The sequence below is a fragment of the Trematomus bernacchii genome, unplaced genomic scaffold (genome assembly GCF_902827165.1).
Source record: "Trematomus bernacchii unplaced genomic scaffold, fTreBer1.1, whole genome shotgun sequence".
NCBI lineage: Eukaryota > Metazoa > Chordata > Actinopteri > Perciformes > Nototheniidae > Trematomus > Trematomus bernacchii.
The window spans coordinates 790,512-805,172 of NW_022987593.1; the positions used below are offsets into that span (position 1 = coordinate 790,512).

The following is a 14,661-nucleotide window of genomic DNA, read 5'->3' on the forward strand; positions in this document are numbered from 1 at the left end:
ATCATAACTCTTTTATTAAAATCTATCTTCACATTTGATGTTATAACATCCCAGTACACGCATTGTAACAGTGAACAGTTCCTTCAAAACAATTAAGCTTCATATCAAAAACAGGATTTGTCAAATTCAGTGCCTTTAACTGGTCACTGTTCTGTTTCATAACAAATGAACCTTGCAACTTGAAAAAAAGAGTGAACAAAAGACACAAGATAAGAACATTGATATCGAAAGCAGGAAAGAAGAACAGAACGTGTAAGAACACAACAGACATTTAAGAACAAGGCGGGACAAGAACTGTTATCATTATGCGACATTCAGAGGAACTACTGTGCCATCCTTTAAAACTGTTGTTTTATTGAATAAATAAGCAAATTGTAAATAATTCTACAATGATGCTTTTGAAGAATGTTGACCACGCCCTAACTAACTGTTGCATATGGGGAGAAAACGTTGGGGTGGGCGTCTAGGCCAGGTCCTCTTCGCCTTCATCCTCAAACTCGCCCTCCTCCTCAGCGGTGGCGTCCTGGTACTGCTGGTACTCAGACACCAGGTCGTTCATGTTGCTCTCAGCCTCTGTGAACTCCATCTCATCCATGCCCTCGCCGGTGTACCTGAAACAAGGAAATATTACTCACTACATATAACTTTCAATCTTTCCTGACATTTATTTGTCCAAACGATTCATCTTGAAATACGTAAACCCTCTATCACTCACCAGTGGAGGAAGGCCTTGCGGCGGAACATGGCGGTGAACTGCTCTGAGATGCGCTTGAACAGCTCCTGAATGGCCGTGCTGTTGCCGATGAAGGTGGCGGCCATCTTGAGGCCACGGGGAGGGATGTCGCAGACGGCAGTCTTCACGTTGTTTGGGATCCATTCTACGAAGTAGCTGCTGTTTTTGTTCTGCACATTCAACATCTGCTCGTCTACTTCCTTCATGGACATGCGGCCTCTGAAGATGGCGGCGACCGTGAGGTAGCGGCCGTGGCGTGGGTCACAGGCTGCCATCATGTTCTTGGAGTCGAACATCTGCTGGGTGAGCTCAGGAACCGTCAGAGCCCTGGGGAGGACACACCATCCGATAAAGATTTATTTCAAAATGCATTTGTTAATGTGTTGTTTTAAGTGAAAAATATATATAATCGTCTTAATCACATTTACATGTATTTGGGGGGGGGGGGGTAAAAAAAAAAAACGTGTGGTGCTGTAATTCATGACAAACTGGTAAGAGCGCAATACATTTAGCTTGTTCCAATTTTTCCCTTTGTTTGCCTTTTCAAGGCGAGGCAATTATTGTTAGAAATCAACAATGGAAGTACGGAAGGATATTGAGGCCAAACCTGCTTTACATTCATTTTATGTTCTCTAGAAAAATTACAATTCTTAATGCTTTTGTATATATATCTACCTGTACTGCTGGCTACCACGGCTGGTCAATGGGGCGAAGCCGGGCATGAAGAAGTGCAGCCTGGGGAAGGGCACCATGTTGACAGCCAGTTTCCTCAAATCAGCATTGAGCTGGCCGGGGAAGCGCAGACAGGTGGTGACACCGCTCATGGTGGCTGAGACGAGGTGGTTGAGGTCTCCGTAGGTGGGGGTGGTGAGCTTCAGTGTGCGGAAGCAGATGTCATACAGCGCCTCATTATCAATGCAGAAGGTCTCATCTGTGTTCTCCACCAGCTGGTGGACGGAGAGGGTGGCGTTGTATGGCTCCACAACTGTGTCTGAAACCTGAGGTCGGGGGAGGGAGAAGGATTTACATTAAGGCAAGAAATAAGACAAGAAACATAGTTAATGTTGTAGTATTTTGGTGTATTATAAGCACCTTGGGGGAAGGCACCACGCTGAAAGTGTTCATGATGCGGTCTGGATACTCCTCTCGGATTTTGCTGATGAGCAGCGTGCCCATGCCCGAGCCGGTTCCTCCACCCAGGGAGTGTGTGAGCTGGAAGCCCTGCAGGCAGTCGCAGCTCTCCGCCTCCTTCCTCACCACATCCATGACCGAGTCCACCAGCTCGGCTCCCTCAGTGTAGTGACCCTTAGCCCAGTTATTACCAGCTCCGCTCTGGCCTGTGTCACATGCAAACACACAACTCTATCAAAGCTGTGACATCAGCACATCCTGGGTCTACATTAAATAGGATTTCATTGGTCAAATGTTAAAGAGTGAAGAGTAGGGATGGGTATCGCGAACCAGTACTAAGTCAGTACCGGTACCTGATTGGACGGTATTGGCATACCGTTAAGCCACTGGACAAATGGTGCTGCTATCGGTATATGAATTACGCTACTTCCTTAGTTTAAACAATTCTGGTTGGTTCGGAACCCTCATCCCGTGTGACGGATCCGGTTTGATTATCACTCTGATTGGCCACTGTGAATGCCACTCGTCATCTCTCCTAACAGCGCTCTTATTATTGTGAGACTCCCGGGGTCAGACGCAACATCTTGCAAGAAACAGCGTCTCAAGGCTTCTTAACATTTAACAACCTATTAATGATGCACTTAACGGTAAGAAACTCAGCTCACAGACGATATTAACCATTTTACCTACACGGAACAGAATTCCAACACCAAGAGTCTAAATCAACACTTAGCAAAACGGGCTAACGGCTGCTTTAGCACATAACTGGCAAAAGCTTCCGGTTTAGGAGGTGCGCACGCAGCGTCTCGTTTTAACTGAATAATGGTCATGTATACATGGATTTATGAACTGCCCCTAATTACCACCCCCCTTCCAGAGACACACTGTCAAACACTCATACCTGCTTGGTATGACATTGAAAAAAAGTTACATTAAATAAATAAAAATGTCAATAAAATGACTGTTGTTTAATCTTCACATCTTGTAATCATGTCTATAATTTTGAGCACCAAATTATTGAAAAGTATCGAAAAATACCGGTATCGATAACTAGTATTGGTATCGATAAAATCCTAACGATACCAATCCCTAGTGAAGAGTGACTGTAGATCAGGGCTGCACAATATGCGGAAAACATACGATGGCATGGCTTTATGTAAAACTAATAAATGTAAGTTAAAAAATTAAGCAGCAATAAAAAAATAATGATAGTTGCAGTAATGCAGTTTTATGTTCAAAGTCTGTGAACTCATTCAAAAATACTTAAATGCAATAATTCAGCCTTTCACAATGTGTATATCGCACAAGACGACAAATTATTTTTTGGAATATATTGTTCAGCCCTAATCCAGTTGCTTAATCACAGTATGGCAACTTCAATAACCCAAGTTAAAACACAAGACATTTTCATATTCTCACCAAAGACAAAGTTGTCTGGTCTAAAGATCTGGCCGAAGGGACCGGACCTCACCGAGTCCATCGTGCCGGGCTCCAAGTCCACCAGCACGGCCCGGGGGACATACTTCCCACCTGGTGATTCAAACACAAGACGACATTATTTATATTAAGCATTTTTTTTTCTTAATAGCTGCATTATAATTATTCAAGCAAAACCATGTTAATCTTTTTTCATCAAAGACTTTGCTTTCTTAAAGTATGACCAAACACAGTAAAAAGCATATTGTACGCTCAATTATATTTTATAATAGTTTGTCTGGCATTAATACAGTCCAGTCTCCTTACAGCACAAGGTTAGCCAGGGGTTAAATTGGGATTGTCTATGGGGGGCTCTGTGTCGAGGTGCGGGCGTGGTCGCACATCACATAATCTGCTACTGTATCAAATGCGCACATTGATGCCACCAAATGAGACAAAAAAGTATTACAAATAGGACCGTCTTTCTAATAGTGACATTAAACTTGAATTAATATACATCTTAAATTATTAATATATACACAAAAATGTGTACGTGCTTTGTATTGGTCGGCGTAGCTTAAAAATATTTGTTCGAAAATCTCAGCATTTACAGTATGCTGTAAATCTCACGATACACAATTTGATCATAACCACATTCGGTGTTATGACTGATCATAACTCAGCTTTAAGCACAGGCATACATATAGCCAGGGGTGCACATAACTGGTACGCAGGTACGCATGCGCGGCACAAATCTGAATTGCGTAACGTCACTTGTGTCACTACGCGCCTTTGCGTACCTCAAAACATCAAAACAAAACACATATTTCGTCTACACGTGTTTCTTGTCAACACTCAATGGAGTAAACTACTAGGCATGTCAAAAAACCCAAAGACATTAAGCAGCTACGTTGCCGTTTCGCTCCCTGCAAAAAATCTTTCTATGACTGATTGAACTGGAGCTGGGTGAGCCGCGCAGGACATAACCGACGGACCTGTGAAGCTTTCCAGGAGGCACAGGCTTAGATCACTGGACGACAGAGTTGGTCGCCGTGTGCACAGACAGGGTTAACGTCGGTATAAACAACAGAATTGTGCCAAAAGTCCGCCAACTGGCTGCGGTGGGAGACTCCCCTGTGCACATTCTGTGCCCCGCGCACACACTGGAGAACTGCGCAAAATCATCTGATCACAACGTTCACGCTCTGTGGTCAAGCTGCTGCAGTTTTATTTACACCAAAGTGGAGTGAAACACACAGCTGCAAACTTACTCAGGGTGTTATGGAAGAGTTTGAAATCAGACAGAGGTGGAAGAAGTACTCAGATCTTGTGTAGGAATACTCAGTTACAGTAAAAGTCCTGCATTCAAAATGTTACTCAAGTAAAATTAGAAAAGTATTATCAAAATATAGTGAAAGTAGCGACAGTAAAAGTATTCATTGTGCAGATTGGTCCATTTCAGAATAATATGATATGTTTTATAATGATTGATCATGAAAGTGTTCTCAAAGCTGGTAAAGGAGCAGCTAGTTTGAATGACTTTGTATACTGCAGGGTAGCTTGTGAATTTACTCCAGGTGGAACTAAAGTCTGATTTAACACTTGATTAGATTTCACATCATTCATCCACATCTGTAAAGTAACTAAAGGTATTAAATACATGTAGTGGAGTAAAAGTAGAAGTACAAAGTAGCATAAAATAGAAATACTCAATTCAACTACAAGTATCTCAAAATTGTACTTGAGTAAATAAGTGTGCTTTGTTACTTCCCACATTTGAAATCAGATATGACTTCAAGTCATGTGATAATTTCTTAGTATTTGATCCTTCAACTTGGCCTAAGGAAATGCAAGGACTTCACAGTTTTGGCAACAAGTTTTGGAGAAAGCAAATCGGAGGCTTAAAAAGAGACAGGGAGGTGCATCTTCATCATCTAGCATGCAAGAAGTGTAAATTGAGGACAGTGAAGGAGACACTGAGGAGGACCACGCTTCGTGTGGGGTGAGTACCAAACGCTGTCTCTTGGTACTCATCTGAGTAACTCACTAAAAAAGTTATGTGCACCCCTGCATATAGCATGGTGTAAGAAACGGGCTCCGTGTTACCAAGACGGGCGGGGTGGTTTGGCGCAGAGCCTTTGCACCACCCGCCCGCAGCGGAGTCTGGGCGGTGCTGCAGCACCAACGCAGAGACACACGTTCACCAAGGCCGATTTTAAAATAAAGTCAACACATATCGACCCTAAATATAGTATAGTTAAGAACGAGAAACGTTTTGACATATCTTTTTCTGATATCTTCTGACAACGGTACGGGGGTGATGACGTCAGAGCATCGCCCTATTTGGGGCTCAGCCTCCGCTCAATTTAACCCCTTGTTACACCTAATATATAATAAATAATACAAAATAACCGAAGTGACTGGATAATATATGTCGACAGAATATTATAATAAGTTAAAGCTGTATTGTTGTTTTGGAAAGTATTATTATCTTGACGTTTTGTTGACTTGTTGCCGTATCCTAGAAACGGCGGCGCTAGCAACATAGCTAGGAGCTAAAGCAAAGCTAACCTGAAGCCTCATTGTAATAGACGTTGATGCGATCCAGCTGCAGGTCGCTGTCCCCCTGGTATGAGCCGGTCGGGTCGATGCCATGTTCTTCGCTTATGACTTCCCAAAACTAGAAGAGAATAAAACACAACAACGGTCAAATTACCTGCAAACTAGCATGACTTAGCTTAACGATTCGAACAGGTTGAACCCGTAGGTAGCTTTCATTAGCATTGCTGCTAAGTAGGCTAATCAACCCGCCCAAACGAACATTAACATCCACGCACTTAATGAATGAGTTAAGAATTCAAATGTAAATCTAAACTACTCTCTTACCTTAGCTCCAATTTGATTTCCACATTGGCCTGCCTGCAGATGCACGATTTCCCTCATTTTGGTTGAATTCAAATGTTCCAACCGACCGATTCAAAGGTTTGAATCTGTACTGATGCAGCTACGCACTAACCAGAGAAGATGGGAGTGCTATCAACCGTTACCCGATTAACAGGATTGGTCCAAATTCATGTCACTCAGCCTCAGCAGACATCTCATTGGTCAAAAAAATCTTAAGGGGGCGGTTTGCATACAATTTGTCCCGCCACTTTCTGGAATAGAGTGTAGATGAGCACTGTAAAACCTCAAATCCTACGTTATAATCCTTGTCCGTTTGTAAAACCTAAATACTGCCCTGTACGCCACATCCCCTGAACTCCGTCGCAAAATATATTTAATTCTGTGTGGTTTCTGTTCAGTACTTGCTTCAGTTCTTAGAAATTGCAAAAAAATTCAGCAATTGTTTTGTCATTGCTAGCTTGCTACAATATTCACATTTGCCACACGTTATTGTGTTGACTTCTCTTGTTTCTCCAACTAACATTATAACAACTCCTCTATTACACTGACTCATCCTGCCATTTCTTTTTCATTTGGGATTTCATGATGCTTGTGATCTTAGCCTTGCAATATAATATATAATATAATATATATATAATATAATATAATATACTCATACTAATTTGTCTCTTTGTCTCCAACTTTGCATATACCAGATCATTTCCCTCCACCCCAATGTGTGCAGGAATCCAGATGAAATAGGTGACCGCTCCTGCCCTTCAAATTTGTTGAAGTGTTTGTGCTATTTCCGGTACTATGTCTTGTCTTGTTTCTGAAGGCCTATGTTTAATGCTTTCCAATGCACTGCTGGAGTCAGAGCCTATCAATACCTTCCTTGTCTGGACTTCTTCCACTCAATTCAAAGCCAGAAGAATAGCCAAAATATAAGAATCCTTTATTTGCACATTTGTAATTTACTTTATTACAACAACAGACAAATAGTGCAGGTAATGTATGTATGTACTTTACCACACCATCACCATCACTAACAAGGTTTTGTATTATGTTTTCCAATTCTGTAGAATATAATTGGAGGGATGAAACCCTCTTTTATGGTCACACAAGCACACAGTGAAATTTGGCCTCTGCATTTAAACCCATCCTAGTAGGAGCAGTGGGCAGCTATTGTACAGCGCCCGGGGAGCAATGGGGAGTGAGGATGTACAGTGCCTTCCCAGATAGCAAAAAGTCATTGAATCAACATTGAGATATTGTCACGCTGAAGATTGTGATCAACATTGATGTCAGACATTGAAAATAACATGGAAAGTGCTCGCTATGATCAGCATTGAAAGAACATTGAATTTTCAATCAATCTCAACAATGAATCAACCTTGATTCAATTACGATATGATCAACATTGAAAGAATGTAGAATTGCAACAACATTGATTCAACTATATTATGCGTTGCATTATACATTGAAACAATGTTATTATCAGATAGCAAAAAGTCTTTGAATCAACATTGAGATATTGTCACGCTGAAGATTTCAATCAACATTGATGTCAGACATTGAAAATGAACTAACAAAAAAAGAGCCATTATTTATTCAGTTGATTATTACGATTTAATTCAATTATATGAACATTTTGAACATTTTTTGTCCACTTTAGCACACAAAACATTCTCTCTTTTAAAGGTCTTATCATATGCTTTTCTGGTTATTACCCATCCCCTTGTGTGTTATGTAGGTTTTTCTGCATGTAAACGGTCTGCAGAGTCACAAACCCTCAAAGTACACCCTGTAGCGAGTAAAACTCTAACACAGAAAAGACCTGTCTATGCTGCCAGGCAATGCAGCGCTGTATGGAAGCTGTCAGCCGACTCGCCCAGCCCAGCTGTGTGTGTGTGTGCTCAGGCTGAGTTCCTCTGTGTCTCGCTGTCTCGCAGACCCCATGCCATCATCATGTTCTGTTTAAAGCAGCTTTGCTAGACGTTGATAACATGCATTCTTCACATGCTGAATATATGGATTTGAAAAAATGCACGTTTTGCAACATAACACAAGTTAAGGACATTTCTTGACATAATAAACATCTAGCAAAGCTGCTTTAAACAGAAAATGATGATGGCCTTTGAACACAGATTCTGAGGATGGTTTCTGCTTCTGCTTTTATCCATCAGGTCAAAATAGGATTCACACACCTGGCATCATTGTGATAAATCAGGCCTCAGCCTCTTCAGCACATCACAATCAAAGAATTTAAGAATAAACAAATATAACAATTACAATCCAGTGCCTCTTGTCAACTGGCAACTCACAATTCCACACATTTCAATTTCACAGGCAAATGGGACTTCATGCTTAAAATGACTGCATGTGCAAGTACATACATTGAAGTTTTACCTGATCACTAACAATGAACTTGAACAGTAGAAATACTGGATATGCCCCTCTTTTGAACTGGCAACTTACACATCCACACATTCTTTGATTCTCTATTTCAGAAGAGAACTTATATGCTTAAAATGAAATGAATGCTGTGAGGTTTTACATGAGCACTAACCACAATGCACTAGAACAGGCGAAACATAGGTTAAAGTCATGTCTGGCTTCCCCATTAACATTCACAGCAAAAGCTTTGTTTTCCGAGACCTTATGCGCTGCGAGCGTCGAGAGCCAAGCTCTTAAAAGATAGTCTGAATGGCTTCAAAGGTATACCTCATCTCCTTTGGAAAATCCATGTTCATTGCATAAAGTAGGCCAAAGAGGTATGCAAAGGCAGTAGAGAGGTCTGGTAGGTCATGCAGTACAATGGTCCCTTCCAACACAACAGCCACGTCTCGCACATTTGGCGATATGGCGGCATCATCATCTTCAATGACGGTGAGGATGGCCACAGACACACCTCTGAGCAATCGTTCTTCATGGTCAGTGTCCTGAGGAAAAGTAAAATATGCATGAATGAGTGCTATGGAAAACTAAACAACAAAATACATATCCACTGATTCTAACTTTAGCACCAATCTACTGAGTCTTACCATTCAGCTTGTGGAAGTTATAATTGCAACTCAACAGCACGGCATCTCTGGGCTCAAAATTAAATCTTACACAAAGTGTATTGTGCATAAAATGATTAGCATAAGCTATGAGGTCATAACATGTTTAAGCTACATTAAGCAATATTAATTGTATTATGTAAGTTTATTTCCTACAGTTAGTATTACTTACCAAACACTCCAGAAGAAACTTGGTTGTGTCATATCGGACAAAAATGGGCAGGCCTCTCAGTGCTGCTGTCTTTCGGTGAGACACAATGTCGGATGTCTAAGGAGTACCCAGTGGAAACACACAAACATATCAATTAGTTTAGTGCCGTAGTGAATTTATACAAAATCTGACGTTCTGAGGAGGATAAAGAACAGGTCAGATCCCAGTAACATGCTTCAGTAAAAGACTGGCAAAATAAAACAAAACAAAAACTGCAATCCTGCGGACAATTCTACAAATTAAAAATACTGTTACAGTTCTCAAATTCCACCAACTAAAAACACCAAGCAATGACTTTTAACAATCCATTTTTACTGAAGCCTTTCCATCAAAGCGTTTTTGCTCCTACAAATGTTAGAGCGATGGCGAGGGGCGTAGTGTTGTTCTGTATTTCAGAGGCCTTGAACACGTGTTTGAATACATATGGACATTTGCAGCGTTCCTCAAGAAGTCTCAAAAACAGTTTGAGATCGCTGGTGTCCGAGTCACTCACATAGGCCCAATTGAAAGCAGTAATCTGTCTTTGGGTCCAAGAGTGACTCCCAAAACGACAGAGACTGATTTGGGTTGTAGTTCAGCTATTCAGTCCACCAACATTCAGATGGGTGCAAAGCATAACATTCCAAAGGGATCTTCTGAGTCTCAAAAACATTTTGAGATCGCTGGTGTTCGAGTCACTCAAATAGGCCCAATTGAAAGCAGTAATCTGTCTTTGGGTCCAAGAGTGACTCCCAAAACGACAGAGACTGATTTGGGTTGTAGTTCAACTATTCAGTCCACACTTGGCTGCACCAACATTCAGATGGGTGCAAAGCGTAAGACTCGTAAGGGATCTTCTGCTTGCAAAAAATTTAAAAAGAGTGATGTTACCGCAGTTAATTCAGACGTTGCTTTTGTCAAAGAAGTAACAAGTGGACGACTGCAGTTTAATCCTCTTAGTCATCAACTTGCACAAGCTCTTTGTGAGCAGTTACATGTGCAGTCAGAAAAAGTAGATGTTGTGTCTACACAAATTGGTTTGATAGGGGCTCCATGTCTCAATGAAAAAATAGAGGGTGACGGAAACTGTTTCTTTAGAGCAGTGAGTCAAGCTGTGTGTGGTACACAAAGCCATCACACAATAATTAGGCATGCAGTGGTTCATCAAATGCAGAGCAATGCTGTGCCTTATGAGCGTATTTTGACCTCCTCCATGTCAGAATACCTCAGCACATCCAAAATGCGTGAGGTTGGCAGTTGGGCAACAGAATTAGAAATTCAAGCAGCAGCAGATGCGTTTGGAGTTAATATATTCACATATTGTGATCCACGCTGGCTAAAATATAGTTGCGAGAACGGGCACACCACAGCCGGGACTCAGGACAGCCCAAATCAGGTTTGTTAAGGTTTTAATAATAGGTGTAGTTGCCAAATAATGATTTACCAAAAACAAAGGAATGTAAATAAATATAAAGTACATGTGATATTTAAATGTACACTGCATTTATGTCCAAATAACCCCAAAATAGACTCAATACAAATTATAATGTTGAAAAAAGTGGAAAAGAATAGAATAATATATTTGTGTGTGGAAAAAAGTAATACAAATATAGTTTTTATGACACACTATACTTTGACTTTTGACTCTATGACTTTTTAAATGACATATTATACTATAACAATGCTCATAAATACAACTATAGCGTATAGTAGTTAAATTCACTTTAAATGGTGAGCTGGTTGATCTAGTTAAACCAAATCTACGAAACATCTGAACTCAAGGTCAAGTGGCCATGGTATGCAAGTCATAAAACACTGTGAGGTGTCTCTGTAAAAAAAGACTGATGATAATGTGTATTAGGAAACTATGCAGGAATCTAAAAAGCAGATCTTAAAGTTATATATATATATATATATATATATATGTAGGTTGTGAGCAGTGGTGGGGGTCAATGAGAGGTATCACTTGCATCGTGTAAAATGACAGAAGCTGTTGACACACATGTTCAAGTTTCCTCTCATCTCTCCTGTGTAGGAAAGCGAGGCGTCCTGAAGCGTCCCTGGTCAGAGGCGGAGCGGGCTGCGGTCGAGGAGCACCTCACCCAGAACATCACGGATCTCCGGGTCCCCGCGAAGGCTGACTGCGAGCGCTGCCTGCAGCAGTGCCCCCTGCTGGTCAGCAACCACCGCGACTGGAGGGCCATCAAGTTCTACTGCCACAATCGCATTCAGCTGCTGAAGAAAAACCAGCGTCGGGAAATCGAGCCCCTGGCCCTCATTGTCTGCTGAGAGGAGAGAGGGTTCGGGGAGGCATCAGAGCAGATTCTCAAATGGTACCCTGCTCCCCAGGAAATGCACTAGTCTTGAGAGGACGGTCCTAAAAGTTTCACTTCTCGTAGCCCGGTTTGGTTCTGACACGGCTTTTTCATTTGACACATGATGGCGTTTTTTTATTTGAGCCACACAAGAACAGAAATCTGAATTCACTTTTTTTGCTGCTCTACTTTAAGGTCTTAAAAAGATGACACTAGAGTCTTCACAATGCTCCTCGTTTGAGGGACTTGTCAAAAGCGGAGCACTGTGACGGGTCCCGTTTGAGACTTGCGTTGGGGGACTTCAGAGACCATGACACTTGCTCGTGATTTGTTGTACATGGACAATTTCTTTATCTCCTTCCAAAACGCATACACTAAAATGAAATGTAATCAAAGGAGGCAGTGGAGCCTCACAGTGTTGCTGAACGTCGTGAAGTAGCATTAGTGTTCCATGCGCTTGGAGACGTTAATAGGACAAATGGCCCGTGCTGGGGCCACATGTTTCTTAATAGTGACTATATAACTAGAGTAGGCAATACTACTGCTAAGACTAACCAGATCTTCTTATACAACTGACTGTAGTTCTGACAATGGTTTTATTATATTTGGACCATCATTTACATGTAAGGTACTTGTGGAGGAATGAGTTGCTGTATTGCAGTTTTTATGAAGTTTAAATTTAAAGTGGAACGCAGAGTTTCATTAGAGAGACAATTAAAAGGCCGCAGAATGTTGTGAAGTTACTTTTGGATACCTAAGATGTTTTGTTCAAATACAAAGTCCAGGAACATGAGGACTGTTTGGAAACCTGTTGCGTTCGACTCATTTTCCCCAGAGGAACAGTTGTTTCCTTTTGTTTTGTCTTTTTTCTGCCTGTTGCACATTTGTTATTCAAAGCAGTAAAAAAGGTGCTATAGGCCAATAAGCTGGATATCACTTTATATGTAGAGAGGAGATTTCCCATGGTTGTGTTAGAAGTTTATTAATAAGTGGGCATTTATCACAGACGTGATTGTTCTGTCTCCACGTTTATTGCATTGTCTGTGATGTCCTTTCCATCGGTTATAGCTCCACCTGTCCTGTCCCAGCAACACTACACGGTTTGCAGCTCCACCACATTTTTGGTTTATCTTCGGTGTCGCTTAAAATCTGCTTCCCATCGGACTAAAACCTCCATGAAATAGATGACAGATACTTGAAGTTATTTAAACCTTTTGCAGACTTGTTTATGTTCTTTCTTGCTCTAGCCTTGCCAGTTACATTGTACATAACAAATATATTATCATTATGCTAACTGGTTGTTCGTGCTAGACGATGTAGCTTTTTCATTTCTGAGTTATTGCTATATGTAAATAAGCCTGTTTGTAAATAATCCTCAGAGAAACAAAGAAAAAACACAATGTATGACATGCCTTGGTTATTAATGTGTTATGTTTTTTCTTTTTTTATAAGTCTTATAAAAATGTAAAGCTCTAAGTTTTGTGATGTGGTTCTTTTTTTCCATTGCATTTATTCACAGTTCAGTTTGAAATGCTGTAGTGACTTGTATTGAACAAGTGTATAATTAATTTGACTGAAAAGATGCTATTCATGACCAAAAACACATTATGTACAGTTTTTATATCCCACATGCAGTTCACTGTAAAGCCACTTGGTGGAGGTGTTGGTTCATAAACCATGAACAGTTTTAAGAAGAAAAAAACAAAGACGTTCTGAGAATAAAAGTTCCTGGTAAAGTGGTGCATGTTCAGGTTGATAAATAATATTTTCCTATGCTGGATGTGATTCATATAGATCACTGTGAATCATCCATAGATATTCTATCTGAGAAAGCAGCACAATGTTATTCAACTGTATGTTGCTACTTTGTAGAGGACTTTTATCAGACGTCCCAGCTCAGTGTCCTTCGGATGAGATTCAATTGAAATAGATCAAGTAATGTAGGATAAAATACGAGTTTGAATTATTCCCCCACGGTCAAACATACTTGTTACAGCAGCTTAAGAGTATAAAAACCAAAACCAAAGGGAATAACGTTACAAATTAAAAAGGGAAACGATAAAAAAATGAAGCCATGTGCCTATAAACTAATTCCACTCATAAGAAACAAGAGAACAATACAAACAACAGCTATAAACATATGTTCACATTTCTCCTACACAAGTGAGCCATGATGTTTAATTAAAATAAACATAAACACACACACACACACACACACACACACACACACACACACACACACACACACACACACACACACACACACACACACACACACACACACACACACACACACACACACACACACACACACACACACACACACACACACACACACACACACACACATCCTCCAAAGGGAATGTAAGTAGAGCACACACAACTTTAAAGTCTTATCACAGGTTGTCAAACTCACTGGAAGATGAACTGACTGCTGGAAAACTGGAACCACTTTTCTTCAGTCCTGTGTTTTGTGGTCCTATTTGATCATCTCAACAGTCCCCTCCAACAGGGGTCACTGTTCAAATGGACAAAGTTGAAGGGCTGGCGACAAATCTTATCGTAACATATTTGTTTCAAAGCCTATGACTCATACTATGTGGTTAACTTTCAAAGATGATTTCATTGCATGCGCTGAAAATCAATAAATTAAATGTTCCAGGATTGGAAGTGACTTTAAGTCACAGCAATTCAGAGAATATTGGCAATTTCCCTCTCAGTGGAAGTAGACTCTTCAGGCAACAGCAGTGCTTTAAGATAATTCCCCATGTCGACATGGCATCATGTTCACAGTTATTTATACAATTCACACAGATAAAAATGCCATGCTATAGAATACAATTCAGTGGACCAGGTTTTAAAGATGTATCCTCTGGGAATCATGGACGTCTATTTCAGATTTTGACTACCTACCTGATGGATAGTCAAAAG

At 40.7% G+C, this 14,661-nt stretch overlaps 1 protein-coding gene and 1 long non-coding RNA gene across 2 annotated transcripts; one reads left to right on the forward strand and one right to left on the reverse strand.

The window, feature by feature from the left end:
* Positions 1 to 345: 345 nt before the first annotated feature.
* Positions 346 to 6,274, reverse strand: LOC117482343 (tubulin beta-1 chain-like). The gene is made up of 7 exons (XM_034130452.1): positions 6,167 to 6,274; positions 5,852 to 5,960; positions 3,284 to 3,394; positions 1,826 to 2,070; positions 1,409 to 1,731; positions 716 to 1,060; positions 346 to 611 (listed from the first exon to the last, which is right to left on the reverse strand). Exons 1-7 carry the CDS (start codon positions 6,221 to 6,223, stop codon positions 464 to 466), a joined length of 1,338 nt encoding a protein of 445 aa, XP_033986343.1. The 5' UTR covers positions 6,224 to 6,274; the 3' UTR covers positions 346 to 463.
* A 4,501-nt stretch (positions 6,275 to 10,775) lies between these two features.
* LOC117482190 lies at positions 10,776 to 13,206 on the forward strand. The gene is made up of 2 exons (XR_004555843.1): positions 10,776 to 10,811; positions 11,451 to 13,206. It is a non-coding gene; the product is annotated as an uncharacterized LOC117482190 (long non-coding RNA).
* Positions 13,207 to 14,661: the final 1,455 nt, after the last annotated feature.

What these genes read in the sequence shown, in the direction of transcription:
- LOC117482343 (XM_034130452.1), bottom strand. Translation starts at nt 6,223, where the DNA reads ATGAGGGAAATCGTGCATCTGCAGGCAGGCCAATGTGGAAATCAAATT. An exon ending in CGTGGTAGCCAGCAGTACAG is followed by an intron (nt 1,061 to 1,408) that starts GTAGATATATAT and finishes TGTCCTCCCCAG; the next exon opens with GGCTCTGACGGTTCCTGAGC. An exon ending in CGCAAGGCCTTCCTCCACTG is followed by an intron (nt 612 to 715) that starts GTGAGTGATAGA and finishes TCCTTGTTTCAG; the next exon opens with GTACACCGGCGAGGGCATGG.